This window comes from Mus pahari, chromosome 2 (genome assembly GCF_900095145.1).
Source record: "Mus pahari chromosome 2, PAHARI_EIJ_v1.1, whole genome shotgun sequence".
Lineage (NCBI taxonomy): Eukaryota > Metazoa > Chordata > Mammalia > Rodentia > Muridae > Mus > Mus pahari.
The window spans coordinates 147,793,382-147,794,683 of NC_034591.1; the positions used below are offsets into that span (position 1 = coordinate 147,793,382).

The following is a 1,302-nucleotide window of genomic DNA, read 5'->3' on the forward strand; positions in this document are numbered from 1 at the left end:
AACTCAAGATGGCATAAACAAATTTCCTAAATCTCAAAAAGGTCAAAGATGCAAAAGAGTTGGAATGAATTTCTTGATTTTCATACCAGCAAATGTGGGATGTCCTTTGTTTCTAAATCCTCTGCTGAATATTTCACCTCATGGTGATCACATAAGAACATTATCTAAGACTCAAAGAGAACTGAAGAAAAAAATGTAACAAGAATGTAAGCAGATTAAATGCCAAATGGGAGATGTTTTGCTTTCCTTATAATAAGACATTGCAGAAGGAGGAGGACAAAGAGGAGAAATATTTAACTACACAGTGTACCATATACCAGCCGTTCAATCAGTAAAAGGGGAGCAGTCATAAAGAATTTGGGCTTTCTTTGTTTGAATATGGTACCTGTTCTGCACAGTATCTCCACCATCATACTAATTGCACAGTTTGTTTTGGGAAATTTGAGCAATGGTTTGATAGTGTTGAAGAACTGCATTGACTGGATCAATAAAAAAGAGCTCTCCACAGTTGATCAAATACTCATTGTCTTGGCAATTTCAAGAATTAGTCTCATCTGGGAAACACTAATTATGTGGGTTAAACATCAACTAATTTCATCTATTACCACTGAAGAATTAAAAATAATTTTGTTCAGCTTTACACTATCTAGCCACTTCAGTCTCTGGCTTGCTACAGCTCTTAGCATCTTCTATTTATTCAGAATACCTAACTGCTACTGGCAGATCTTTCTCTACTTGAAATGGAGAATAAAGCAGCTGATTGTTCAGATGCTGCTGGGAAGCTTGGTGTTCTTGGTTGCAAATATGATACAAATAACCATCAATCTTGAGGAGAGGTTCTATCAATATGGAGGAAACACAAGTGTGAATTCCAGGGATACTGAGTTCACAATTTTGATAGAGCTGGTGTTATTTAACATGACTATGTTCTCTGTAATACCATTTTCATTGGCCTTAATTTCTTTTCTTCTGCTAATCTTCTCTTTATGGAAACATCTCCAGAAGATGCCATGCAATTCTAGAGGAGACCCTAGTGCTACAGCTCACAGGAATGCCTTGAGAATTTTGGTCTCCTTCCTCTTGCTCTATACTATGTATTACCTGTCTCTTCTTATATCGTGGGTTGCTCAGAAGAATCAAAGTGAACTGGTTCACATTATTTGTATGATAACTTCACTCCTGTATCCTTCATTCCACTCATATATCCTGATAATGGGAAATTATAAATTAAAGCAGACTTCTCTTTGGGTACTGAGGCAGCTGGGATGTAGGATGAAAGGACAGAAAACACCAACTGCATAA

General features: G+C 36.7%; 1 protein-coding gene across 1 annotated transcript; it reads left to right on the plus strand.

The window, feature by feature from the left end:
* The first annotated feature begins 378 nt into the window (after positions 1–378).
* Positions 379–1,302, plus strand: LOC110317425 (taste receptor type 2 member 124). Its single transcript, XM_021191893.1, has one exon. It carries the CDS (start codon positions 379–381, stop codon positions 1,300–1,302), a length of 924 nt encoding a protein of 307 aa, XP_021047552.1.

Coding starts and splice junctions, on each gene's coding strand:
- LOC110317425 (XM_021191893.1), top strand. CDS start 379: ATGGTACCTGTTCTGCACAGTATCTCCACCATCATACTAATTGCACAG.